We start from the raw sequence: 26,445 nt of genomic DNA on the forward strand, positions 1-26,445 counted from the left end.
AGAAATAAAGCAGAAATGTTGTCAGTCCCTGATTAACTTCATGAATATCTGAGTCATGTTAAAAGGTGCATAACTAAAGCTTTTATGGGCGACTCTACCAGTGGAAGAAAGGTAAGAGGAAATGAAGACATAGTAATACAGAGCAGGAACTCACTTTGCCACAGTATTTTAAGGAAAAATACAGGAATCTTATATTGCAATCTGAAAGGTGAAGCTTTTAACTTGTTACCAAGTAACTTGTTACAATCTTTTACTCAAACTACAAGAACTTCTAACTATCCCCCACTTAGAGCACAATTGCAAACAAACCCACCTAGTGCCAAACAAGAAGTGTCACACGGTCCCATGCAATGAACAAATCCAAAAGATAGGTTCAGGAGTCGAATTTATAATTTTTGTAAGCCTCACACAGCAAACACCGTCAGTCACATCAGTTTCTGTGGCTTCACAGTGAATTATCCAAGATAATTCTTATGCTCCCATGGGAGGAAAAATAAGAGAAAACAGGCATTCTTACTGCTCCATAATGTACCTTCTCCATACACTGTCATGAATGCCAGCTCCTTCCTTTTTCATCAACTGAACCATAACTTAGTATGACAAGAGGGAACAGACGACATTTGTCATCCTTCCATTCTAAGTATTTACTCCAATAATTGCTTATTGCTTAATTTTGAAATTTTTCTTCTCAATTTACAAATGCTGGTAATGTTCCATTATGAGGTGGGTGGGATACTTTTAAATAAACTGTAAGGAATACAACTGTGGGGTAGCTGAACTGGTTTTTGGGAGAGGAATCCTGTTGCTAGTCAGTCTGTGCACTGATGATTGTCCAGCTCTTGAAGGGAACACACTGATGTTTCCTTAAATGCATTCTTTATCAACTTTTTTCAATCTTTCATTAAATTATAAATGTTTTAGAACAGTCCAGCAGGAATAGTTACAGAAGCACTAAGCTCTGTGAAAATGTTTTTCTCATTTTAACTCATGGAGTATGTTACTTATTGACTGTGCATCCAAGTGGGAGCAACAGAGCGCTCTGAGAAAGGAAAATAAAGGGGAAATAAGGTTGTTTGCACAAGTACAGAGCAAGTCAGTAATTGAATCTTGCTACATTATGAAAGAAAACTTTAGAAAGGGAACTGTGTACAGTTTAAAAAAAAAATCCTTCGTATTCTGTAGTTTTACTCAACTCTGATGCCTCAAAATCTCAAATAGCCAACACATTGCAGATTCACAAATAAGCAATATATGTGAGGAGAACATAAAGGCTGAAGCAGTATGCACAACAGGAAATAATGCATTTACGGAAGGCAAGGGCAGATTAGATATCAAAGGAAAGTTTTTTATTACTTAAAGCAGGACATTACAACAGAACAGTAGTCAAGAAGGGGTCACTGGGTCCTGTCACTGGTAACAGAGAGATTAGATATGAAAGGAATAAGTCACACTAAGAGCATGAACTTGCTAAGAGCATTTTTTCAACCTTAAGTAACGTGGCTGTAAATATATGTGGGGCTCAGAGTAAAGACTATTGAACTGTAACCTTTACAGCCTCTGACCTGTTTCAGAGTCCTGGGTAAACCACTTGATCTCACCACACTTGTTTTTTCCAGCTGTGAAACACCAGCAATATCTATTACACAGGGACCTGGGGAAAAGTTTCACACTTACAGACAACTGCAAGACTTTGTAGCAAACGACTTTGTGTATCTAAACAGTTTATTCCTTACCTCCCATACTCATTTGTCTAACAGCGTATCTCCAGCTACAAACTTCATCTTGCTATTGGCTTCACATGAAGTTATATTATTTTCCCAAACTATTCTGCAATAGCTGTGGGTTTAAGTGTTAACATGAGAGCAGCTTGACAACTCCAAAAACTAAGAATATGTCAACATCCTACTCAACAGATTTGTTTGCTATCTTTTTTCAGAAGCCTGTTTACTCGAATACAGTATTTTAATGCATTTTAGCCAAGATAATCCCACAGCACTAAAAATGATGAGCTGGAAATGTTCTTCCCTATCTTGGGACATAGTAGATTGTTTACAGAGTTGTAGCTGACCAGCTGAAGCCCTGCAGTCCTTCTGAAGACAATGCAGCTGCCCAGCCCACAAGAACACAAAAAAAACTGCACAATTAACTGAACAGCAGTTGACTCCAAAATGTATCACAGCAAAATTTTACAGGCTGTAAAACAAGCTATTTCATTACCATATAGAAGGCTCAGTTCACAGTTTGCATAGGACAGCTTTTCAGTTTGGTAGGGGAATCACTGAAAAATAAAACAGGGACCCTCATTTACTGTTTCATTTCTAAAGATTCCTCTCAATGTATGGATATTTCTCCATCTACTGAAGCATGAGGCATGACTGAACACATAAAGAAGGCAAATCAGATTTTCATTTAATGCTCTGCTGTAAGAGGAAAATGCCTGCTTAAGCCATTGCACTTCTGCTAAGAGTTCATTTGTAAATTAACAATACTATAAAAGAAGCAACAAAATGAGAAAATAATGATAGCCCATAGCTTGAGTGGATCAGCAGATCTGCATCCAGAAAACAAATACAGAAGTTATAAAACATATTCTGCTTGAGCAAGTGTCATTTAAACAAAGCTGCAGGTTGTTTTACTTGCTTGGCAGCTCATGTATAACAGACAAGGAAAACAGCAGTCCCTGACAGAAGAAGAAGTAATGACCATAGTAAGGGTTTGATCAAACAGATAAACACAAATGGGGTCACCTCAAAAACTGCCACCTGAAACAAAGGGACTATCAGAAAGTTGAGAACACACCAGTTAAAATGCTGCTTCACTCGTTAATTCATTTCCCACCTGCCATTTCTTCTACAAGGTACCATGAAATACAGTCAGTATTTAAAGCTGAAAGGACTCAAAGGACACAAGACATTGCTTTTGGTTTGGGGCACTCTGTCATATTCAATAGAGGCTGTTTAAATAAAAATTCAGCATGGTTATAACAAAGCCACCGTGTTTCTGCCACTCCATACGCTCCTTCAGCTGCTTCTTTGTAACTGCAGCAATCCCAAAGCAGTGATAAAGAAAAGGAGGAAGTGGTCAGAGCTCCAAAGTTCTGACACTTTAGGTGGTGGAAACACTAATACCAGCTACCCCAGTACTAACTTGCTTACCAAAGAAATACCTCAGCTCCATGGCCCCCAAAACATCACAATGCTCTTCCTCAGTGTTTCACTGCAAACAGTGCTTGTAGGCAAAAATTTGGAACATGATATATCTGGGACAAGGGGCAAGAAGAGAAAAAATATTTTGAGGAGAAAAAAACCCAAACAAAAACAAACACCATGAAGGTAAAAAGAGGATTTACATAACCCAGCTCACTACTGTACTGGAATTGGGTTGCCAGAAACAAAACAGGTGAAATTAAGCTAAAGTCACCATACCTTTTATGTACATGTCCAGAAAATCAAAACTGTGAAAATCATCCCTTCCAATGTATTTCTTTAAAAATTAATTTATCTAAGCTCCAACAGGCTCACAAATTCTCGTGCTTTACAGGCTTTACTGTCAGGTCTCCAAAAACTAGCACTTTTCCACCTTATCCTTCACATTTAGTGGGTACCAGATGAGCTCTGCTTTCTAGATCATGGATCAGAAAAATGTTTCCTCTAGATTTTTCTCAAGGGAAAATGAAAGTGCTTTTGGTTGGAAGTAATTCTGTCTTCTGCAAGAGATAAAGAAAGAACACCAAACACAACTGGAAATTTTGTTTGAATCCAAAAAACATAAGTCCAATTAGAAAACCACAAAACATTATTTTTAGAGATAAATTATAGTATAAAGACATATGCTATTAAAACACCATGGGTAACATTTGTTCCATCTGATGTCTGCATGTAAAAAAAAGTCTAACTACATTTTGCTTCTAGATAAAACATCTATTTTGAAACTGGGATGGTTAAAATTCCGTTCTCCTACTGTACAGTGTGTAATAACTACCTACAGCTTCCAAAGTGGGACCAAACACCACTATGTTCTATTTATATGCATACAATTTTTTTAAAACTAAGGCTGTGGGTCTGGTGCTGTCAGGCAGTCTAATGTTCTTGCTGTCACTCAAGGTGAGGAAAGTAAATGCAATCCATTCTGGTAACAGCTGCTGCTATACTAGAATGGAAAGCTGCAGTGTCAACTGCTCTGGGATGACCCCACAACCAGAACCAAACCCTGCATCACCACAGATTTCACTCCCCTGCCCTCCAAAACCAAAGCATTTTACAAGGTTTTTATCAACAGATCTATGGCATGGTCAAATAGAAGATTTTGATTTTTTTTTTCCAATACAGTACTTTTACAGTAGTAATCTCTTAGTGTGTGTTTAGATTTGTCATGATCACTGCATATACAGAATCCAACAGAATTCTTTAGCAGAGTACTAGATAGGTTTTCTATTCATGCCTGCTGCAGCAAAACATCTGCATCCACACATAGAAAAAGTGTATTTAATGATCACATTTACATAAAGCACTCATCAAGAACAGAGTAGCAAACAATGCTTAGAGACCATCTTTGAATGCCTTCAGCAGCAGGTCTGCTGCCAGCCCAGGAGACAAGACTCCTCTAAGAACTTTTTCTTCCAGAAGTGGGATCTTATCCTTGACAGCCAAGTGACTCCGGAAATGCTCCAGCATGTTTTCCTGGATGAGGTTCCACATCCACACTTTCTGCTGTTTCCGTCGTTTGGCAACCAGCTCGCCACTTGTGAGCATGAGGTCGCGGAACTCAGTCATTTTATCCCACATGTCTGAGATCCCCTCCCCGGTTCTGGCAGAGATGCGCATTACCTGTTGGACCCAGAGGAATTGTTAAAGCCAGGTCAGCTGCTGGCCTTAAGGCTTCCATTACTGGATCAGGTAGATTGCATGGAAATTAGGAAATGTGTGAGGGAAACTTCCTTCAATACTTGCTTCACCTTCACGAGGCTCTAAGCATTTGTGTGCCTTCCTCCCCAGCTCCAACCCCCCTCCCCCAAAATTTGCAATTCTACTAAGTAGAAATAGACCCTGAGATCCATACTATTTGGGATAATTGTCCAGCTGCTTGTTATGAGAATCATTTTTAGTAAGTCCTTCAGCTAAAAGGTACATTATTGATCTTTTACTTAAATGTGGAGTTAAGTGCATATTCTGGTAGCTATTCTTTTGCATTTAAAATATACCAGAAACAACAGTATTTTGACTTTTTTTTTTTGCCTTTGTTTTCCAGACCAGGAATTAATTTTACCAATAATATTTCAGACAGCCAGCACTGCTTTTCAAATTGAACAGTCTGGGCTTTTTTTAAAAAAAAAAGCTTCTCTCCTTTTCCATACTTACAAAAGAAAGGCTAATCCTCAGGCAGCCCAACTGATTTAAACTCAGCTTAATTTCGATAGGGGTCAATTTTGATACCAGAGTAGAAAAAACCTCCTTCACAGATAGTTTATTTATAAAGGAGGTGTGTATGTGTGTGTGTGTGCTTATTCTATATACACATACTAAAAATTAGTACTGAATTTTCTCCTTAAAAATCCACCAAAACCTTTTAGTAGATAAAACACAGCATTAAAACTGAAGCCTCACAGGATGAGAATTCCAATTATCTAGCCAGTTTCATTATGTGAGAAACTAAATATAAAAAATCAAAGCAATAAAGGAAACAGGTGAATTAGTGAAAGGAAAAAGATAATCACAGGCTTCAGAGTTGCAATGAAGGGAGCAGTGGATTAAGGGACATTTTTAGATATGCACAGTTTACAAAAAGCAAGTAAAGTTTGCACCACTTCTGAAGTCAGTAATAGCTCTGCTAGTGCAGAGATTGTAGCTCAGGGCAGAAGTCCTGGGAGCAGGACTGGCTTTGCAGTGTTTCATGTAGCACACCTTGAGATCAGAGGTGAAGCACAGACAGCAGCAATCACCTCTCCAGCACACTGAGACTAAACAACCAACTGCAAATTTTAAAAGGAGCCCAGGGAAAAGGACAGCTAGATGAGAAGATACCAATCTTAACTCATACAGCACATTTTCTGGGGGAAAAATACAAAAAAAATCCCCAAACACATCACCAGAACCCAAGCAAAACCAAGCAGACCCAAAGAGCCCCACAAAACACAGGGAACTCCACAAACCTTTGGCCTCCAAACCTTTGAACGCTTGCGAAGCAGCTTCATAGCACTGACATACTCAGCCTGGATCCTCCGGGCAGGCACAACTAAATCACCATCAGCCTTATTGATAGCAACCAGATCTGCCATCTCAATGATGCCCCGTTTGATGCCCTAAATGCAACAGGGACAGAAATCAGGAGTACCCAGAGGGGCTCTGACACATTGATCCAGCACAAAAAGCAGGTCAAAATGCTTTGATAGTTTCTAGTTTTCTCCCCAAAAATATATATAACTAGTAAATATGTCAAAGTTAAGCTGCAGTGTATTAAAAGTTTACATTCTAATACTTATAAAATCAAAAAGGGAGCTTAACTGTGCAGTAAGTGGATGATGCTGAAAATACTTAACAGTATAATGGACAAAACACTATTGATACAGACTTTCTGCACATATATATATGCTGAATTGAAGTTTCTCTTTCTAGTCCCAAGTAGTAACCAATAACAGAAACTGAAAAATACCTGTAATTCATCTCCACCCGCAGGTGGTAGCAGTAATATAAACATATCAACCATATCAGCCACAGCAAATTCTGACTGGCCCACACCTAAAAAAATTAAATTCAGAATTTACCATTTACTATAAACTTTCAGTCACATTAATGACAGTAATTATGACAGATCCCAGCACTGCCCCACAAATAAAACAAAGACAATAGGAATCATATTAGTTTAGTAAAAGGCATACAGGACTAGAAAATAAGACAGAATAAGCATTCGTGTTCAGACAGTGACCATGCAGGAAAACATGGGCAAAATCAAGGCAGGAAGTATACAATTACTAGCACAGCCTATTTTCATATCACAACAGGACAAAGCAAACCCTAAGCACATACCTACTGTTTCCACAAGAACAACATCGTAGCCTCCTCCTTCACAGAGCAGAATGGCTTCATTTGTGGTCCTTGTGACACCTCCCAGTGTCCCACTGGTTGGAGATGGCCTGATGTATGCATTCATGTCTCTTGACAACTCAGTCATCCGTGTTTTATCACCCAGTAGGGAACCTAATGTTAAATTATTTAAAGAGTGCAACACAGCCAAACTCCCCCTTCTCCCCCCACCTCACCAATAAATGAATGAGGAAAGACAAAGTCAGTCAAATAAGAATATCCTAGTCATAGCTGCTCAAGACTTAGCTGAGGACTAAACTACTGCCTAGTTCTTCTACTTCTCAGAAGCTGGAAAGGCCTCACAGGCAGACCTTACTGCTACCAAACAAAGAATTTGTGCTAGGTCAGAATGAATTCTACAGCTCCTGAAAGGCTTTTGGAAGCCTATACACTTCAGGCCACGCAGCTGATTCTTGTCTGTTCCTGTCCAAAGGGACAAATCTCTGCATTATGATTCTGACATGTCTGGATGCTGGATGTTTTGTTTTAAGAGAGCTGACACGAGTCCCTGCCCTCCTACTCAAACTGCAAATCAGATTCAGCGAGATCTACGCACTCAGTGCACACTCCAAAAGACGAGAGATGCTCAATTCTTTCAACTGGTGCAGCCTTGCTGTCACTTTTTGCTATTCTACTGATGCATCCTGAAGGCATGCATTCAAGAACAGTCTGTCTTAGCTCCATATCATTGCAATGCTGTAGCTACTTTCTTTATAAATAGTTGCACACCTCTAACAGCACAGAAACTGGGAAAATTGATGGTGCTGCCTGGCAGCTGCGCCTTACAAAAAGATCAAAATCAAGATTGCATTATTTGTATCAGAGATGCCACGAATCAGGCATGGTCAGCTTGTAATTTCCCTACAATATTTTTGGAGGGTTACAGACCACAGTCTGTCATCAGTAATCCTGCACAACTTCAAAACATTCAAATTTAGAAAAAAAAATTACAAGACAACATTTGAAGACTGGAAAAGAGGAAATCTGAAACTGGTATCTATTTCCCAATTTTGTATCGCATAGGAAAAAAATATGAAAATTTCAGTTATTTTATATTTTACTGTTATAGGCACCAAATTTTCTTCCATTTGGCCCAATGAGATACTTCTGTAATTGACAAGATATTAAAAACTTGGCTCAAACTTCAATTCACACTTACCACCACTTGTACTAGAGGAAGGGTCTACAGCCAACACAGCCACTTTGTGTTTTCTTTCTGTAAGCATTTTCCCAAAGCATTCTATGAAGGTTGATTTTCCAGCACCAGGAGGACCTGACAACCCTAAACAATCACATTGGGAAGAAAAAATAATTTTGTTAGTCAAATGATGAATACATCTCATGAATACTATCAATATCTAAGTTGATAACAATTTATACTTTAACAGAGCATCACAACAAAAGCAAATAAAAGCTATGCCAAAACAAAATAGCAGCACTTCACCACCTCTCATCCTATTGACACCAACATAACATTGGATTTATCCACACCCATTTCCTTCCCTCCAAATAAAATTACTCATACTATATGACTTATCCTTCAGAACTTTCAAAATGTTATACAGTAGAACTGGATTTTTCAGATTTACTATAAAAGAAACACTCCAAAAGGAAAAGCAAACCCTTATCTTGAAGAGCTGTTCTTTCAAAAAAAAAAAACAAAGAGGCCATTTATTTGCATGTCAAAGCTCACAAACTAAGATTAGCACCGAACTCTTCTCACTCCCATGCCCCAGTTCTTGCTCTTACTACATTTGTACAGCTGGGCATGACACATGTTAGCAGTCCATCTCTTTGTGAGGGAAAAATACTTTACAGCTTGCAAGAGAAGCAGGTTCAAGTCTTCCTTGGCTGAACAGCAGGCTGCTTAACAGAGGCCCATAAAACAGGAAGGTGCATGTTTTTCCTTCTACAGTCTAAAAAAAGGGATTCAGGAAGAAAACACCTTCTTTTGGAAAAGACCAGGTCTGCTTAGCTGATCTTTTCCTAAGTGCAGATAACATCTGCATCAATCTGCAAACTAACTAAAGTTCAACCTTACAATGATTACAAGACCCACCCTGAGTAACACACTCCCAAGAAGCAATGATAATTTCTAAAGCGTTTTTCATCTCAAGCCGTAATTCCACTGGACAACAGAAGCAATCTAGATTGGTTATAAACTACAAAAAAATAACAGTCCAAGACCATAAGCCACAAACAACAGGGATAATAAAAGGTGAGGACAGTAATTATAGGTAAGGAACTACTAGACAAGACATAAAAGGACTAACCCACTCTAAAGGCAAGTGGCTTTCCTTGATTTAACTTTTCTTGTTCCCTGTGGTAGGATAATACCTTCTGAAGGAGCACCTGCGCTACTTTCTTCTTCCTACTCTGAGTTGATTCTATAAGTGTAATGGCTTCAGCCAAACAGGCTCTGTGGCCCTGGATCAGCCCATGGTAAAGTCTGTCTAAAAGTCTCTGCTCCTGGTCAGAAAGTCCCTCTACTTGCTGCTCAGGGGCTGCTTGCTGGCACAGCTCTCTCTTCAAACCATTTGATGAACAAATCCATTTTGTATGACAGCGGTGCGCTGGCACAAGAGATTCAACACCCAGGAAATCTGCTCGGGAAGTAAAGCCAAAGTTCCCAAAGCAAGTTCTTCTGGAGAAATAACAACGAGGGAGTCTCAGCAGCAGAGAGGGGATCTTCATCTTGTTTGGAATTATAAAAGTACCAGAGTTGTCAGATCACTTGTTTGCAGACACCCTAAAGAGAAGGAAAAACATTTTTACTTTCTTCAATGCACTTATGAGGACTCAAATCAAGTTTATGTACACCCGCTGTCATCTGTACCTGCTGCCTTGAATTAAAAAATGACCGTCCCCTTTTCCTGTTAGACACAATAAAAACAAGCTATAGAATCAAAAGCACATCATCTCTTTATTATTATGCTTCATTAATGAAAATATCAAAAAAAGTACTTTCAAATAAGCCCTCTGAGAGCGCACACAGCACACTGCAAACCCAGGAACAATCAATCCTTAGCTTATGGACATGGCGGTATATTCTAGTTTGACGGGCTATTTTTTGGGGCCGTTTTTAACAATTATTCAGCACAAGGGCATACGTGCACTTATTTCCATCAGAAAGAGGGGAAAAAAGGGTGGTGGTGGGAGATCAGACACGAGAACATTTAGAAACGAACAGTAGGAGCTGCAGCCTCCTTGAGGCGCCCGGGCGGCCTCAGCCCGGCCGTGAGGGGATGAGGGCACGGCCAAAGCCGCCGCCGCCGCCCGCCATTCCCGGCCACTGCCCCCCACTCCCGGCACCTACCGGAGCCGCCGCTCCGCCCCGGGAAGTGACGCCCTCAGGCCGAGCCGGAACCCGCTGTCCCGCAGGGAAAGGGGCGAGCAGGGCCGGGATCGGGGTGCGGAAGGGCGAGGAGCGGCCGCGCCATTGCCCGGGCTCCAGAGAGAGGGGCAGAGGCCGCACGGCTCCGGTGTGGCCACTCCACGGGCACGCAGACTTCCCTGGCCACGGAGTCACAGTCTCCCTCCCTGGCCTTGGTTCAAATCACCATGTCTCTCCTGATTTAGAAATAGCCACTCTGAATCCGTGCACAGCCACTCCCCATTTCGTTTCATACACCAGGAAGGGAGAAGAAATGCTTAAATCCCCATATGTGCTAATTAAATCATGTATATTTTCAGCCTTATTAATCCTCTTTTTTAAAGTTTCCTGTCGCAGAATGTTGGTTTATTGTGAGGCGGGATTTGTTTGACTTTTTTTTTTCTTTTAGCTCACTACCCGTTTTCTGCCCATCTTGTTAAAGTACACAGATCTATTTCCAATAAATGTAAATGCACAGATCCACTGAGCTGAGCTGCTCCCAGTGCCTTGCACTGTCCTGCAAAGACTTTTTCACAGTGTCACCACATGGGCAGTGGAAATGACAGACTATTAAATAGCAAAAGTTTTGTTTTGAACTGCGGAATGCACGATTTAATCTCGCTGCTGTTATTCCGGTCCAGAAAATGATGATACACAGAGAACTGAACACTTCAAGGCTACGAAAATGTGCAATTTTATGTCCCTATCAGCATGGGATGAAACCACAGCAGAAAGACAAGAAGTTCATTTCAAAACAGCCTTGTGAGGTCTTTCTGTTTAACCAGGTCTTTATTCACCACAGTTAGCAGGGATCACTGTAATCTCTTCATTAGCAAGCTTTCTAAGGCTCTCTGTTTCAAGTATTGTGCTTACACCTAGGTAGCACATCCCCACTATTATTTAATAACAGCAGAAACAACAACAAAAAAAATTCTACTACTACTTAATTGATCCTTCAGTTTTTACCCCTTAATTTTCTCCCAACTTGAATACTTTTGTCAGTGACCTTGATGTACAGGCATGCAAAATTGCACATTTCATCAGTGCTGAACAGGAGAGGGGATTATTTGGTTCTCTATGATAACCTTGTGGACTGGAATAATAGGAGTGAGATTAAAGTGTGCACTCAGCAGTTCAGAACTGCTGCTCTTTTATACAGCCCATCAGCTGTACTGCCATTCTGATTTGGCCACAAACAGGCCATGAATGTGCTTTAGAGTCATCTTCCTGCAAGAACTGTTTTCAAGACTTTGCACACTGGTGAGGTCTGAAACTCCAAATTGCTCAAGTCATCCTCTTTTTTGTTTCACTTTTCCCCCACCTCTGTTATTCAATAAGTTTGTAGTCTCTGACTGGTGGAAAGCAGTCTCCAAATGCCAGATATGAGAGGATGACTTCCTATTGCCTTGTCAATTATATACACTCTTTCTTTCAATAGTCTTTCATATATCAGAGATTATACAGGTCTTCTAGAACTATGTGCTCTTCTACCACCTCTGATTTTCTTTAATCTCATCCAAAACAGGCAAAATACTCCCTTAGAGGCTGGATCCTATCTAAAGTCTTCTTAATCTACATCCTGCCATATTATACAATGTTCTTATGTTTCTCCTATGGTCTTTTAATGAATGCAACTGAAGAGGGGGGTTTTTGGTTGTTATTATACACAGCCAAATAAATTTTGGTCAGACTCACTGTATTTGTGCTTTCTGATCTCCAACATATAGACTTCTCTTGGCTTCTGTATTCTTTGCCCATTCATCATTAATTTACTTAACATTGTTGCTGAGCTATTCAAGAAGGTAATTCAGTAGCTTTCCACATTAGGCTCTGTTTATCCTTTTTCTTAAAAATGATCTTTCAAATTTGGGGTAGGGGGAGGGTGTTTGTGGATTTGGGTTTTTTTTATTTCAGATTTAACTCATATTCTGTGTTTTCTTTGCTTCTTTTCCCCAAGGGTGTCAGAAGAATAAAAATGCACACCCCACAGTTATTCCATCACAGTCTGCAAACTTGTGCAAGATTTAAGAAAATTATGTGTTTTAACCTCCTTGCTGCGAATTTATCCCAGAAAAGGGTACTGCTGATAACTCATGAAATAGCAGTCTTCCTTCTGAGCCAATACTAAATCAAATATCCTGTGAAGTGTTACAAATATTATGCCATGAGCTAAAGGTACAGGGAGGCACAGATGTTCAGGCAGAATGTGCAACTGAATCCAGATCATTACAAAAGAATAGAAAAAGACCCTTCTGTAACTTCTCACAGCAGGAATAGTATTAACGTTAGAATCTGCCAAATTCAACCATGCAAATTTACATTCCGTCTAACTGGCTTCCCCTTGCAGTTTTAGTTGGATTTGTTCATTATTTCTTTCTCTGGCAACACTGATTTCCTTGCTCTGTTCACCTCCTCTTTAAGAAACCCCAAAGTTATCTTTGTGCACATAATGAATACAATGATATTTAATACAGTCATAGACATTTCTTTACGTCAATATGCTGTAAAGGCCATGCGATGGTACAAACTGAAACTACAGTGGTGACTGAATGACCATTTGTGATTTTTTTCAGAAGGCATCCCTCAATTCATTTCAGTTTTCACAGAAGCAGAGAAGTTTGATCCAACCTTCCCTTTACAGCTAAACACAAAGCAAGTTAACTGCTGATTACAGCCTTCCTTTCAAGAAGAAAGGCTAAGCATTTCAAGGACAGTCTTAGCACTCTAGACAAAATATACCTCCTGCCTTATCTTAAAAGATAATTGGACACCTGAAATAAGATCACTAGAAAGCATATTCACAGCTGAAAGTTTGTCTGTTGAAATGCAACTTGAGCCCAGGCCTCAGATCTGCAATCACAACTTAGGCAAAGAAATACCAGGAAAGAAATCCATCTCCCCAAAAGCTCTGCAACTGCTACACCAACAGGTGTCAGGTTTGCTGACTGTGAGCATCCCAAGGTTTTTCTACAAAGAGCAGGAGGACAGCTGCCTGGCTAGGTGTGGAGAAAACAGCCTTTCTACAGCTCCCCAGGGTCAGCCACCTACAGAGGGGATAACTCCATGGCTGAGCAGATTCTCTGTACCTGTGCTGGTGATGAGCAATAAGGTTGTCAGGGCTGCTGGAGCTCAAAAGCCTGGAAAAAGAAATTTGCTCTTTGAGCTTTGGCTGAGACCTACAAGAGAGCATCTGGAAGCATGATCTTAAATAACTATCGTATTTGTGTAATGTTTTTATAAACAAGGGAGCTGAAATTTCTTCACAAAACCTTCGAGCAGTGACTTCAACATTTCCTTGGTATGAACTGAGCAGTGATTGCATATTCATGAGAAATGACATCAGCCATTACAGGAAAGTTTTCTACTGCTTATGCACAAGCTTTATAATTGTTAATGATGAACTGCCTGATACAAAATGATTATTAAAGGGGACAGATAAAACCATCTTTTCTCATAAAAGCAACTATCTTTTCTGTAAAAAAAGGAAATAAAGACATTTACTATATAGGCAAAACCCTTAAATATTATTAACGTACTACTGGTTGTAAAAGTCAGTTAAATAATGTTCTCCAAGACTCATTGTGAAAATTATAAACCTGGAAGAGCAAGTCACTTGCCAGTAAAATATTATTTCATTTTCTTTCAATTAAAAAAGTATTTAGAAGCTTGGCTTAAAGAGTATGTTTTTCTCCATGGTCACCAATGACTCATGATATCAAAATATTTCTCATGCAGTTCATTATTGCACAGCTGAAAAGGAAATCATTAATTGCCTCCTCCTGTTTTTTTCAATACAGCAATGAAACCATAGCAAGCATATTAGTAAACATAAAAAATACAATACAATCTGACACCTGACTTTGCTGAGACACTCTCATTCCCAGCTACTTTTTACTTAAGGAAAGGTCTGGTTGGCTGCAGTTTTTAAGTTCTGTAGTTGCCAAAAACTCAGTCCTGAGCAGAGGACTGAGCCTTTTAAGTGACTAAATATAATAGTCCTTCCAGCCCAGGTTGCTAAAGTTTTATTAAGTCAGTTTGAAATGAGCACAATCTTATACACCAAAAAGTGAATACTGTAGTTCACAAGGTGAAGCATCCATTGGAGCAAGGAATCAATGATGAATGCTTAACTCAGTTCACCACTGAAGACAATTTGAACATTGAGAGTGAAAGCATAAGTCTGTCATACATTCAGGTAGCTTCCCCTGCATCTCCAACAGCATCAGTGCTCAGAGTTCTTTGTCCCACACTAAGGGCCTCACTAACACATGAAAACCTCAACTGGTAGAAGTGAGATAGTGGAGAGAATTATCCATAGGAACGTAACATTGCAGCAAAACATGTCACAACATTCTCTGTTCCAAGATGGACACAGCTAAGATGACGACCAAGGCTGTGGTAAATCTGATAGTCAGGATCCAAGACTGAGATGTAGGAAAACCTAAGTGTTTCCAGCTGGGGCCAAACCTGTGGAGTGAAGGCTGTTTCTGCTAGGCTGCCCAAGCACCTCATACACAAGGTACTGTTTATCATGCTGCAAGTCTCTGCTATGTAGGTATTTGCTTTCTTACTCTGCAACATGCCCACAAAAGCAAGATTTTCGTCTTACAATCCAAAATTGTGTGCAAGCTAAATGTCCCATTTTCCCAGGCAGCTGTAATAGATGGGTGTGACAGGGACAAAAAGGGAAGATTCTGCTAAGATTCAATATTGTATGATCAACTCATCCAGAAATACAGCACAACAGCATTCTAAAAGGCTGACTGACTCAGGGCTTGTTAAAAACCCTGTTGGATCATATTTGTGTCATTGTTTTACACCACAAAGTAAACAAACACCTTCATGTAAGTACACCCTACATTTACAAAGCTTAGCCTAATGATACAAAATATTGTACCACACAATTAAGATGAAAGAAGAATCCTTAAATAAGATTAAAAGGGAAGGAAAAAACTCCAATGTCCAAACAACAAACCCCATTGCAATTTTAACTGATGCAGTTGCAGGGAGAAAATTAGCATAGCGCATATGGAAAAAAGTAAAATATTTGTTTTGAGGACCAGATAATAGAGGTCCAGAAGGGAAATCTGGAATCTTTTTGTTCAGAAGTTGCTATTTTCGTCTAATTGCTTTCCCAACTAGGTCCACGTTTAGAAAATAATTCTACATTTCAAGCAGCAAGCCCATCTCAATATATCATTATATTATGCTGCAAGAATCAAAGATTTTTTCCCCCCACTGGAAGTTTACCACTAATTTGTTATCTAAAAATTTGTGTTTAGTGCAGAGGAATAAAATTGAGAAATAATTCCTGTGACTCTCGCCATGAGGCTTCCCTTACTTCTTTTGGCCAGAAGGGGAAGCTAGCGCTCTGTGGTTGAGTAACACAGCCTGGATGGATTCTGAACACACGGGAACTCAGCTCACCGTCACCATCGTAAAGCCCTGTTTGGCCACGGCAGAGTTTAACTACCTGACGAACTCAAACACACTGAACATTTAGTGAGAGTGCGTTCAGGAGGCTTCAGAGTGTAAAATACAAAAGCCTCTCTGCAAGCTTGGGTTCCAGCTCGGTTTGGTTTGGAGAATTACTCACAGAAGACCAGCAGCAAGTGGCTGTAACTCTGTTTAGGAGTCCCTTACAGCAAGTTTCTGACTTCCCAGCAGGATTTTGCTGTTGCCCTATCTCTGGTCACTGCAGCAAGTCAGGGATCTCTGCGTAACATAAGGTTCACATAGAAATGTCATCTTACTTCCCCACCTAAACCAGAAACAAAATACAAAGCATACATTTTAAACAGAATTCTGCTGCTGTGACACCTGCTTAGAGTATCAGTGTAGGAAACAAAGAGAAAGCTTTTTAGGAAATATATGAGTAGTTGCCTTGTTGCATTAATATTAAAGGATTTTGTTTTATTGTTTAGAAAGAGGACAAGAAATCTGCAGTACTCACAGCTCAGATGGCTTGTGGTTATCAGCATCCTTCAACCTTTTTAGAGCAGATTCAACTGCATTTGATATCTTACAATTTTAGTATGGAAGGGGATAGAGTGAGGATTTGTTTCTTGGGTTTTTTTGTTTTTTTGGTTTTTTTTTGTTTTTTTTTTTTTTTAATAAGCTATTCCATTTCCATTTCTCAACATTAAAAACCCAGCTGTTTATTTTACTTAAGCTAATGTACCAGACATGTTAGATGGCCCTTCCCACAGTGCTGTGGAAAAAAACAGCAGTAGTCAGATGCCAAAAACTGTATCTAGGTCTGTCCAAAATTTCTAGTTTTATATCTATCTGCATGTCTCTAGTCTGGCCTAGACTCAGGCCTTCTGCCATTTCTGGAAGGAAACTTCCAGGAATACTTCACTGCTAGGAACTTCCAGGAATGCTCTCTCTTGCTCAGCCAGAGGCAGACTATTCAAATTGTCAGTGGATGAAACATTAAAAAAAGAACATAGGAACCCTTGAATACAGGTCTGTGTTACATACACACACCCTTGTGTGTGTGTAACACAAATATCTGCCATTTATTCCAAGAGAACATATCCCTGGTGCTACTTTCTTCTCATGCAGCAAGACTGATACCAGAACAGATCCTGAGTATATCAATGAGAGTGCAGTCACCAGTAGTGGAGGTCTGACAGAAGGCCTTACAAGCCCATTAGTTTTTAAAAATAATCTAAAAGGATGGAATAAGCAAAAAACTGATAGCGTTGCATTAAAAGTATTCTAGGAGGCCTCCTGTGCTGCCGTTTCTCCTTATCACCATTCTTTTCTGCTGCTGATTTCTTGTGTGTACTTATTCTAAAAACGACAGAATGAGTGGAGACTCAAAGGATTAAAACAACAGTTACTTGCAGAATGAGATGTTTCTTGAGGGGAAAGGATATTGATTTTGTCTTCTCATATTTTATACCAAACACTGAGCTATAAAGATTTTTTTGCTAACACCAAATAAAACAATTGCAAGAATGTTAGAGCTCAAGTCAGAGCTCTCAGCTCTTAATCCACATTTCAGAAACACATGTCAATGACATTTCACCTTCTCAGTGCTCCTGTTCCAGTGAAGGAAAAGTATGCAATCATTCAAATCCACATTTCCTTTAGCTGGTGTTCTGCAAAAACAACATTTCATATGGTAAAGCCTCATGATCTACCCATCTAGTTGTGGAAAGCATAAAAAATCTGGTATCATCTCCTTAGAGTGAATCCATTCTTGTAACTATGCCTATGAAAAGAATAAAGGTGGCACCAACAATCTGTTTTAATGACAGTGTTTGTATCATTTCCAATTACACATGTAACACTTCTCCAAAGTCATTAGTGCCCTGCCATTATAGCTGTCACTGCTTCTTCAGTCTTGCTGATCAGAGAGCAAAGACACTGTAGCTCCTGTTAGGAATGTTGATAAGCTCCAGGAAAAGCTCTTTTCCAGATGGTCTTGTATGAGGCATTCGTACTCCAGCTTTCCCAATGATGCTTAAATGCTTGTACAGAACACACTCCTGAGCAGAAAGTGAGGTTTGTTACTAGGATAGTTGTGCAAATTAACACACTTTTAGCTGCAACTCATCTTTAACTACACAGGCATATGGAAAAAGGAGAAGTGGGGAAAAATAGCTTTGCCTGCTTTATATGAAATCACTGTCTTAGTAGGTATGAAAATATATTCAGGTGACAAAGGCATCGTCAACATCCCTGACAGAATTCAGCTCTTCAAAGTTCAGACCAAGCCCTAAACACTCACAGCACACAGCAGGAAAGCATCCAAGAAAGCATCAAGAAGACCTTTGCTATTCCTATGCATTTTTCTAACCTGTTATTGACAATCTCCAATGACTAACTCTCCAAAACCTATCCAGATAAGCGTTTAATATCTTAACTGACACAAATTTCTTCCCCCTGCCCCTAGTATTAGACTCAACCTTATTCTCTGCACTTTAAGCCTGCTATTTCTTATCCTATTCCCTGCAAAGTAGAGAAAATGAGTTGAACTCTTCTTCCTCAGAGTAGCTATCTATCTACACATGCTTCAAAACCTCCAGGTTTGACCCTTTCAGTTAATTTTAAAGCACATTTTATTTACCATGATGTTTTAAAACAAAACTTAGTGAGCAGGCAGTCTCCTCACTTGATTCTGCCACCTCCAGCACTAGTTACTGATGACTGCAGTGTCTCACAGGCTCAGACAGCAAGGCAGCAAGTAATTCAGCAAAGGTTACTTCTGAAAACCCTTTGGTCAGCTTTTCTGGAAGAAGACTACAAATACAGACCTAATGCTAGTTATCTAACCACATACTTTCTTAATTAATGCATTCTAAATAACAAAGAGCACATTTTAAAGTCTGACCTGTAAAAGAAAACTCTTTTTGTTCCTTGTGATCTAAGAAAAAGATGACAGCACATGCATTTTTTTCCACTGAAATAAGACAAAATGAAAAAAAACCACCCAACTTTTGCCTCCTCACTTTAAGGCAATTTTTCAAAACAGTATGCTTCTTGAATAAATGTTTTAACTCTATTTCAAAAAAGAACAGTGAATACTTAGCAAACCAGCAAATAACACTTTTAGGAGTTTTAATGTTAAAAGATATCAGAGAAACAGTCAAAAAAAGGAAGGGCAAGAACAAAAAAAATAGTTTAAACTAAGGGGATAATCTTTGTCAATTACTTTAATCTTTTCTGAGCACTAATCTGGACAATCCACATGATTATTTTCCAGTAGATATAAAATTTTAAAATTTTAGCTCTATTATGTAAGAGCTCTTAGATTAGGCCAACTTTTTCATAGAACCATGGCTCATTCTCACCAGAGCCTTATGAAAGCATCATGAAATGATGAATGCCTCAAGATTACCAGGAAAACGTGATGGAAACCCACTTTGTTTCTGGTGGAGTGACAGTCACTAAAGGCAAGTGCAAAAGACTATATAAAATACATAGACAAAATGCATAACTATAAAGCAAACCCATTGTGTGGAAAGGTGAATTTTAACCAAATAGTAGAAGCAGCATTCTAACTACAAAAGTGATTAATAAGTGGAACAGGGTATGTAGTGAAGCTGCAAAGTACCTTCTAAATTTTACTTTAATCCTACACAGAGCCCTTCTGACTATCCCATACACCACTAAAAGGATGCATGATGCAGCCAGCCCCTCACCTGACCAGCATTTACTGCACTTCTGCATGTGCATAACATGTACAAGCCTCAAATATGCGTCCAATACAGAATTCCTGAAAGAATTTCTCACAAATCTTTATGTACCCAAAGTGATGTTTTGGTTTTTCAAAGTTATTTTCCCTCCACTCATAGCCCTCTGGCTTTTAGACTGATCTTTTCAGAGGCTGAAATTCATAATTCATCTGAAGAACACAGCATCTGTTCCATTGTGAGATCTCTCCCTGTGGCTGGGTCAGCTTTAGCCAGAGGGAAACCACATGGAGCAAGTCCCTCCAGATTTTTCCCTTTCCTCCCACAAAACTACAGAAGAATAATTCATTTCAGGGAGGTAGCAGGGAAGAAAGTGGAGCAGATCCCTGTATTCCCCCTCCACTGGTATGAAAACTGAAATTTCTCACCTGTTTTCATCCAGCTTTCCAGGAAAAATAAAGCACAAATACCCAACAAAAAGTATTCCTTAAAAGTAGGAATATTATCTTACAGAATTTGCCTTCTCTAAAATAGGGAATTTTAAATTATTTCCAATTCTATAATTTGCACCTTAGTAACAAACCAGCAATACCAGGTTAACCATCTCAGACTTGTAGTCTGGAAGCTACATTTCTAAAAACCCACAAGAAATAAACAGGACACTTCAAAAATGCCCAACAACAGAAATTAAAATATCCCACACACAACTGTTTGTTTTTCCAGGTATACACTAAGTATCTTCTCATGGTATCACATGATCTCATACTCTACTTTTTTCAGTAACCAGCCCTTTTACTGTGCTCTCCAAACTTCCGTAAGCACGGACGAAGAAAACTTGTGGAAAGAGGGAGCAGGCTACAAGTATTGAGAGTAGCAACTTCACAAGGAGCCTTCTGGTTCTGCATTTGAAAAACTAAAACCAGACGCAGGATATAATCCATAGCCCATACATTTGAAAATATGGAAATTAAGAGTGCCTAATTATTACATATGCCCAAAGAGGATATCATCAGTCTGTTGTTACATTCCATGGTGTTCTTTTTGAGGAAATGAGGCCAGCTTGCACAGACATACTAGCCAGCACTTAGAAGTACACTGCATTCCACCTCTGACAATTGCATATTTAATATGCTACCTCTCTGGTTTTTACTGCTCTCTGTCATCAGAAACTTCACATGACCAGAGAAACCTCGACCCTGCTTCCAGTGGTGCAGGTCCAGCCCTGTCCCTGTGCCAACACCAAAACCTCCACATGTGCAGGCTTTCACCCCACAAGTGCTGCACACAGAACATTTGTGTCTTGGATGGAATTTAGAGAGAAAGAGTTGAATGTGGAAGGCAACATCTGGTACCCGCCATTCACGCCGCATGTGGAAGCCAGTCACAACCACACTTTCCAAACTTGTGTGGCACTGAAAGGTTCCCAGATGGAGATGACTAACAGTGGTATTAGGGTTAGGCTTTCAGCTACACTCAGTCCCTTGCAAGGGCTGTTTCCTGTTTATGTGACAGACATGTCACATTTTTCAGGCATTCCAGATACAGTTGTAGAGGGAATGAATTTTGACTGGGCTTTTTGTATACCCCACCTGTGTCAGGCCACGGTAATTCCCAATACTAGGAAACACAGTAATGTTTTACAAAACACAAGAGATGACCAGAACATGGAGGAAGGAGAAAAGCCCACATACTCTGCATATCCCTTCATCCACCTTACTCTCAAAGAAACAACAGTGCAAGAGCATTCAGACAACTCTGAAACAACAGTGAAATAAACACCAAATACAACAAGATCACTCATAGTGTGGTCAGATGAGCCTTTCTCCCATTGCTTCTGTTGATTACTCACAATATGGATTAATCTGGGGCTTGTATGGTGCCAACAGATCCTATGAGGGAATGGATAGCCCCTTACTCAAAGTATGTGCTGCCAAATCAGGGCCCCCAGACTCGAGGCTTCCACCTTGAGGTGACAGCTTAAAATATACCCTTGCCAACATTAAGACATCCTAGTGCTTTCCTAGGAACCTTTTTGAAGATGGTCACTCTCTAGAGAGTTTAGTAATTTAACATTTTGATTGTAAGCTGCTTTCTATCAGTGTAAGATCAAATTCAGTCAAAGATCTACCACTTCATCTGTTCAAACATGCTCCTGTGACCTGGGGGAAAACTCAGGGACACCTGAGGCAATGACTTGATTCCTGAAAGACCAAGAGCAACACAGTGGGTCAGAAAACTGAATGGCCCCAGTGCCCAGAATGTATTCTGAATCAGAGCCACATCAATCATTAGCAGTAGGGGTACAAAGAAACCCCAGAACAGTTAAAAGCTACCCCATGAAAGAGTATTTACAGAACTGCTCTCTTAGCACAAGGTAAAAACCAAGTTCCTCGACTTTTGAGTCTCCAGAGCATGTAGATCAAGGTAGCTTCTTTCTGTGCTGCTGAGAAAACAGCATGGCCCAAATCCAGCAGACAGAGGGATCAAGCTGTGTTAGAGAGGTTGGAAAAGTGTTTGTAGTCAAACCATCGGCCGAATCACGTTCAAAATGAAGCCATGCTTGGATCCAGTTTCTAAACAGTGCTGTTGCCAACACTATGGCCCATGGTGAATTTGACTTGAGAAGACTGGTCCACAAACTTGGATAAATATCTGATGGGACAGCAGCCATCTTTTAGTCTCCACATGTATATCTGAAAACACTCAGGATTACCAATCCCTAAAGTATCAACAGAAGGCAGAAGTGAAGGGCTCAAAGATGAGACAGACCTTGCTCTCCTGCCAAGAACCAAGTACTCCAAAAAAATAGTAAAGTGTTACTGCAGCACTACACACATCAAGTCTCATTCTCCTGCTTGTTCTAAGCTTGGCTCAGTAAATCTAAAGGAACAGCAGAGCAAGAAGTTCAAAGTTACATTAGCAGAAAGGGGCAGGGAAAGTTATGCATACATTTTTCTTTATAGAAAAGAATGTATTTATACGTTACTGAGGAAAGCAGCAACAGGAAAATCAGAATATGTTTTACACACAGGAAACTGTGCTCTTCCCAGCACATCTAAGCAAGTGACCACTCCACATGAATTAAACTCTTTAGCAAAGAAAGCCTGTAATATAATTATAGCTCATTTTCTATTTACTATAGTACACAACTGTAAGAGGCAGGTTTTTATCACTGCTATGAGGTATCTTAACTCCTAAAGTCTGGAGCAAGTGACAGTGCTTACTTCTTCAAAATAAAACTACAGCAGCCTCCTCTGAGCTTTACAGATTTAGAGTCTCAGATGAGCTGGCAGGATCATGAAGAGAACACACAGATTTTTCAATTCATGCCTCAGCGGCAGGATGAAAAGGAGAAATCATAAACCAATTCTTAAGAAAAAATTATCAATCTGCACACATTAGAATAAAAATATCTTAGCATTCCTTAAAAATGACTTAATCAAACTCCAGACTTTTGGGCTGTTTGTAAAATTTGGGGGTTTGTTTGACATTGCTTTTGATTACTTCAGCCGCACAAGATCCATTAACAACATATACTGAGGATCATTTCTAACTGTGTAAGAACTGTACCCATTTTGTCCATTCCCTGCAATAGACCTGTTCAGCTCTGTAACCACATCAAGCCCAGTGGATGCTTACATTGTCAATCTTATTGGAGTCACTTTTGTGTTTGCAACAGGCTTTGATCAGGAGGCTGCCTCTCCATCACACCTGATGAATAACAGTTCACCACACACTCCAGGGAACACAGCCCTCCCAGTTGAAGGGACCATCAGCTCCTACAGGTGGGGTGAATGAAACCTCAGTTAAACTGAACAAAAGTGGGGAATCAGAGCCCTCTGCCTCAGCAGCTCCCAGAACATGCAGACACACAGACTCATGACCCACAGTGGCACGGGGACAGCACCTCCTGAGGATGACAAAAAGTAATTTGCAGCATTCAAAAAACACAAGCAAAGTCATCCAGAATATAGACATCAGCAGAGCTTAGAGAATAGAGAAGAGAGAACATCCCCTAAAGGACAACAAGGCAATGGTGTCTCTCTTCACTGAGTTAAGACAAGGACAGAGAGGGCTAGAGGAAAATAAGAGCCGTTTTTCCTCCCCTCCTGCACAGAATCACAAATGTATTTAAGAAAATGAACTGTAAGATGATGCATGTAAAAATATACTGCTCCACCATGGCTGGTGAGGGTAGAGTTATGCTGTATATTTAGGCAAGCATCCAGAAAAGAGTGATTGCCAGTTCATGACCATGAATCACGAATCTCAAGAGCACACTGAGAGGCTACAGTGTGCTTCACAGAATAAACCAGCAGCAATTACTAAAGAGAGCACCAAAACACAGCTAACTTCCAAGGTGTCCATCAAAGGTTTAGAGTGGGAGAAGACAAAGGAAAAATCAAGGAGATGAGCACACCAAGAAAGGTCTGTATCAATTTCAGACACCTCTACACTGATTTATTGTCTTCAAACAACAATACTCAGGCCTGTATTGTTTAGAGGTTAAAAAAGACAACTATGGTTGTCTTAAGGCAATAAAAGACAATATCTACAGTAACTAGAGGAGAGATTTAGCAGCAAATGGCTTTAAAGTAGACAGCAATACCAGGTTAACAAGCATTAAAAGATCAGGCCCATGATTATTATACAGGATATGATAAAACATGTATTGTTTTTTCCATACACCTTCCTACACCCATACAGGTAAGCATGACTACCTCTCTTAGCTTTCAACAAATCTTTTAAACATTCAGCAGTTCTTCTTAAATGATTAAAAAGTCATCTCCACTCAGGGAGAATTATTTGATTTCCAGCACTTAAAAGCCAAAGCAGAGATTTCAAAACACATTCAGCTCCATGGAATTATTTGTGTCCACATATACTGCTTTTTGTCAATAGAGATATACCTGTCTTTTCAGTGTCTACTAACAGGGACTTGTCTTGGCTTTTAAGTAGCATCTTCTGTGCTTAACTCTTTTATTCAGGAGAATAAATGGAGGAAACCCTAAGGAAACAAAACCAAACAAGCAGCAGGAACTTACCTGGTTACAGAGCTGACACCATAGGCTCTGTCCACATTTTTAGTTGTCAATGTTGTCTGTTTTCTGAGAGGGCAGCAAAAAACTCTCTTCCTTTCTTTCTCGTCCTTCGCCTTTTCCAGCTTTCTGACTCCAACTATCCAAAGCAGGGCAAATCAGTACGAAGACTTCTTCAAAATGCTCCAACAATTTTTCACAACAGCCTGAAGTCAGCAGTTGCTTCCTCCCAGGTAATTTCTGTGCTACCTCCTGTGTTTCTGGCTGTTAGTCTGTTGTGGTTTAACCCCAGCTGGTAACTAATCACCACTCACAGGCTGCTCCTTCACTCACCCCAGGTGGGATGGAGGAGAAGATTGAAAGGGTTGAGATAAAGACAATTTAATATGTAAAGCAAAAGTTGAACACAAAAGCAAAGCAAAACAAGGAATTCATTCACCACTTCCCATGGGCAGGCAGGTGTTCAGACATCTCCAGGAAATCCGGGCACCAACACACATAACTGTAACTCAGGAAGACAAACTCTATCATTCCAAACAACATTCCTCCCTTCTTCCCATTTTACATGCTGAGCATGACTCCATATGTTATAGGATATATGTTGGGTCAGCTGGGGTGGGCTGTCCCAGCTGTGTCCCATCCCAGCTCCTTGTGCACCCTCAGTCTCTTCACTGGTGGGGTGGGAGGCAGAAAAAGCCTTGGATCTGTGCAAGCCCTGCTCAACAGTAAGGAAAATCATCCCTGTGTTATCAACACTGTCTCCAGCACAAATCCAAAACAGTCCTATACTAGTACTGTGAAAAAAAATTAGCCCAGACAAAAACACCTGTGAGTCTCAGGTGCTGCTCCAATCCACTCATCTTATTTAATGCAGTACAGCTGAGATACTCTCTGCCGTCACATGAAGGTAGACTTTTCTTTGCACCTAATGTTTCCACACCACAAGCAAAAAAAAAAAAAAAAAAACAGATAATGAAAATATTATGTACCCAGCACTTCGACAGTATTATAGAAAAACTGACAACAGAAGCAACTTCGAAAAACTGGGATCCTGCATGTCCCACTTAATTCAGATTAGCTCTGAAAGTTTCTGAGGCACAGCAGAGCTACTATTTTCTAATTTTAATCCCTATTTAGGAAAAACAGAGAAGCATTACAGCCCAAAACATAAAAGACAGCAACATTCAAAGCAATCACAACATAAAACTGTCTTTTCTTACTCCAACGCCTTTTTCAAAGTTTATCAAAACTTGCACAGGATCATCCAAATATGAAAACATCCAAGTAGAAACACTCCTTAAGACTTGCATGATGGATGGTTTCGGCACTAATTAAAAAAAGTCACTACCTCACAGCTGCATTCCATAAAAAGCAATGAAACTGTTGGGAACAGCTGGGAGTTTATGTAGCAGGGGCTGAAGATACCAAAACAAAAGACAGTGCCCCAGCAGAAAACAGCATTCTTCCACCTTTTGGTCATCTCTAAATTTTATTTATTTTAAAGACTTACATTTGTGCTATGACTGCTTCTTTATGAAAAAGATACGTCAAACTGAATCTGAAAAGAAACCAAAAAACCTGGTTTTGGAATGTAAAAGTAGCAGGTTCTTCTCAACAGGAAACTTGTAGATTATGGATTTTTTTCTTCCCCCTGAGCAAGGAGAAACTGTTTAATTTTAAAAATGCATGCTAAGCCAAGTAGTGGAATTAACTTTAACAAAAAAAGAAAACAAAAAATAAATAAAAATTTTAAAAATTTTAAAAAAGGAAAAAAAAAAAGATAAAAAGGTGGGATATATTCATACTCC

At 39.7% G+C, this 26,445-nt stretch overlaps 1 protein-coding gene across 4 annotated transcripts; it reads right to left on the reverse strand.

Annotated features, from left to right (window-relative positions):
- Positions 1-1,331: 1,331 nt before the first annotated feature.
- On the reverse strand, positions 1,332-26,432 carry MMAA (metabolism of cobalamin associated A). Of its 4 annotated transcripts, none has more exons than XM_056489045.1 (8): positions 24,644-26,432; positions 9,353-9,828; positions 8,239-8,361; positions 7,023-7,193; positions 6,649-6,734; positions 6,149-6,298; positions 4,547-4,826; positions 1,332-3,706 (listed from the first exon to the last, which is right to left on the reverse strand). In XM_056489045.1, exons 2-8 carry the CDS (start codon positions 9,771-9,773, stop codon positions 3,651-3,653), a joined length of 1,287 nt encoding a protein of 428 aa, XP_056345020.1. In that variant the 5' UTR covers positions 9,774-9,828; positions 24,644-26,432; the 3' UTR covers positions 1,332-3,650. The 4 variants fall into 4 exon arrangements, with proteins under 4 accessions (XP_056345020.1, XP_056345019.1, XP_056345022.1 ...); XM_056489044.1 differs by lacking the exon at positions 24,644-26,432 and adding an exon at positions 9,916-10,377; XM_056489047.1 differs by lacking the exon at positions 24,644-26,432 and adding an exon at positions 10,396-10,859 and having other exon boundaries at positions 1,332-4,826.
- Positions 26,433-26,445: the final 13 nt, after the last annotated feature.

This window comes from Oenanthe melanoleuca, chromosome 4 (assembly GCF_029582105.1).
Source record: "Oenanthe melanoleuca isolate GR-GAL-2019-014 chromosome 4, OMel1.0, whole genome shotgun sequence".
Taxonomy (NCBI): Eukaryota; Metazoa; Chordata; class Aves; order Passeriformes; family Muscicapidae; genus Oenanthe; species Oenanthe melanoleuca.